General features: G+C 51.8%; 1 protein-coding gene across 1 annotated transcript in view; it reads left to right on the top strand.

Moving 5' to 3' along the window:
- Window positions 1-809, top strand: part of REXO1 (RNA exonuclease 1 homolog) — a 50,108-nt gene that overhangs the window by 41,432 nt on the left and 7,867 nt on the right. Inside the window, 2 exon segments of the mRNA XM_057386677.1 lie at window positions 352-462; window positions 727-804. Coding sequence (XP_057242660.1) covers window positions 352-462; window positions 727-804 — 189 coding nt within the window.

Here is an 809-nt window from a genome sequence, read left to right on the forward strand (position 1 = left end):
CACAGGATGTCTGGGGTTAGGATCCTCACCTGGGCCACAGGAACCAGGATCTGGGTTCCAKCAGTRTCAGRCCTCAATGTGACCCTGATTAATTCYCCTYCAGGCTGCAAGCTCCCTCTCCCCAGCTGTGCCATGTCCTTCTCTGTGCTGTCACTACGGTCCCACCAGCCTTGACCTGGCTTTGCAGTTAGGGCTGTGTTTGCTGTGACTGTGAACTTCYCAGGCTCACTGTAGGCAGAATTTATTCCTCATTAACCTTTAGAAAGGAATAAAAAACCAGTTTTGTTGAAGTGGAGGTTTGTTGGAGTGCACTCTCTGRTTCTCATCAGCACCAATTTCTTTTCCTCCAAGCAACACGTGCACGATGGGCGYAAGGAGAGCCTGGATGGTTTTGTGAAGACTTTTGAGAAGCTGCCCACAACTGATGGCTACCCTGGCATCTACGCCTTAGACTGTGAAATGGTGAGTCCAGATCCAAACTGGGGCTTTTGGGGACAGCTGGGATGTGACAGGTGGCTGAAGGGAAATTCTGTTCCCTCACCTCCATTTTGCTGTTGTAAATATYGGTCCTGGAGGTGCAAATGAGCCTTTATTGATTGCTGTGCCTGACTCAAGGGCTGTGCAGGCTCTGGCTGGCCCACAGTGGGCTGGCTGCTGCATTTTGGGAGCTGGTCCCATGCTGTGCTTGGCCTGTGCCTCTTTTCTCACCTGCCCTGTTCCTTGCAGTGCTACACGAAGCAAGGCCTGGAGCTGACAAGAGTAACTGTGATCAACTCGGAGCTCAAAGTGGTGTACGACACCTTCGTCAA

This window comes from Malurus melanocephalus, unplaced genomic scaffold (assembly GCF_030028575.1).
Source record: "Malurus melanocephalus ecotype Western Australia unplaced genomic scaffold, MMel_1.1 scaffold_1029, whole genome shotgun sequence".
Lineage (NCBI taxonomy): Eukaryota > Metazoa > Chordata > Aves > Passeriformes > Maluridae > Malurus > Malurus melanocephalus.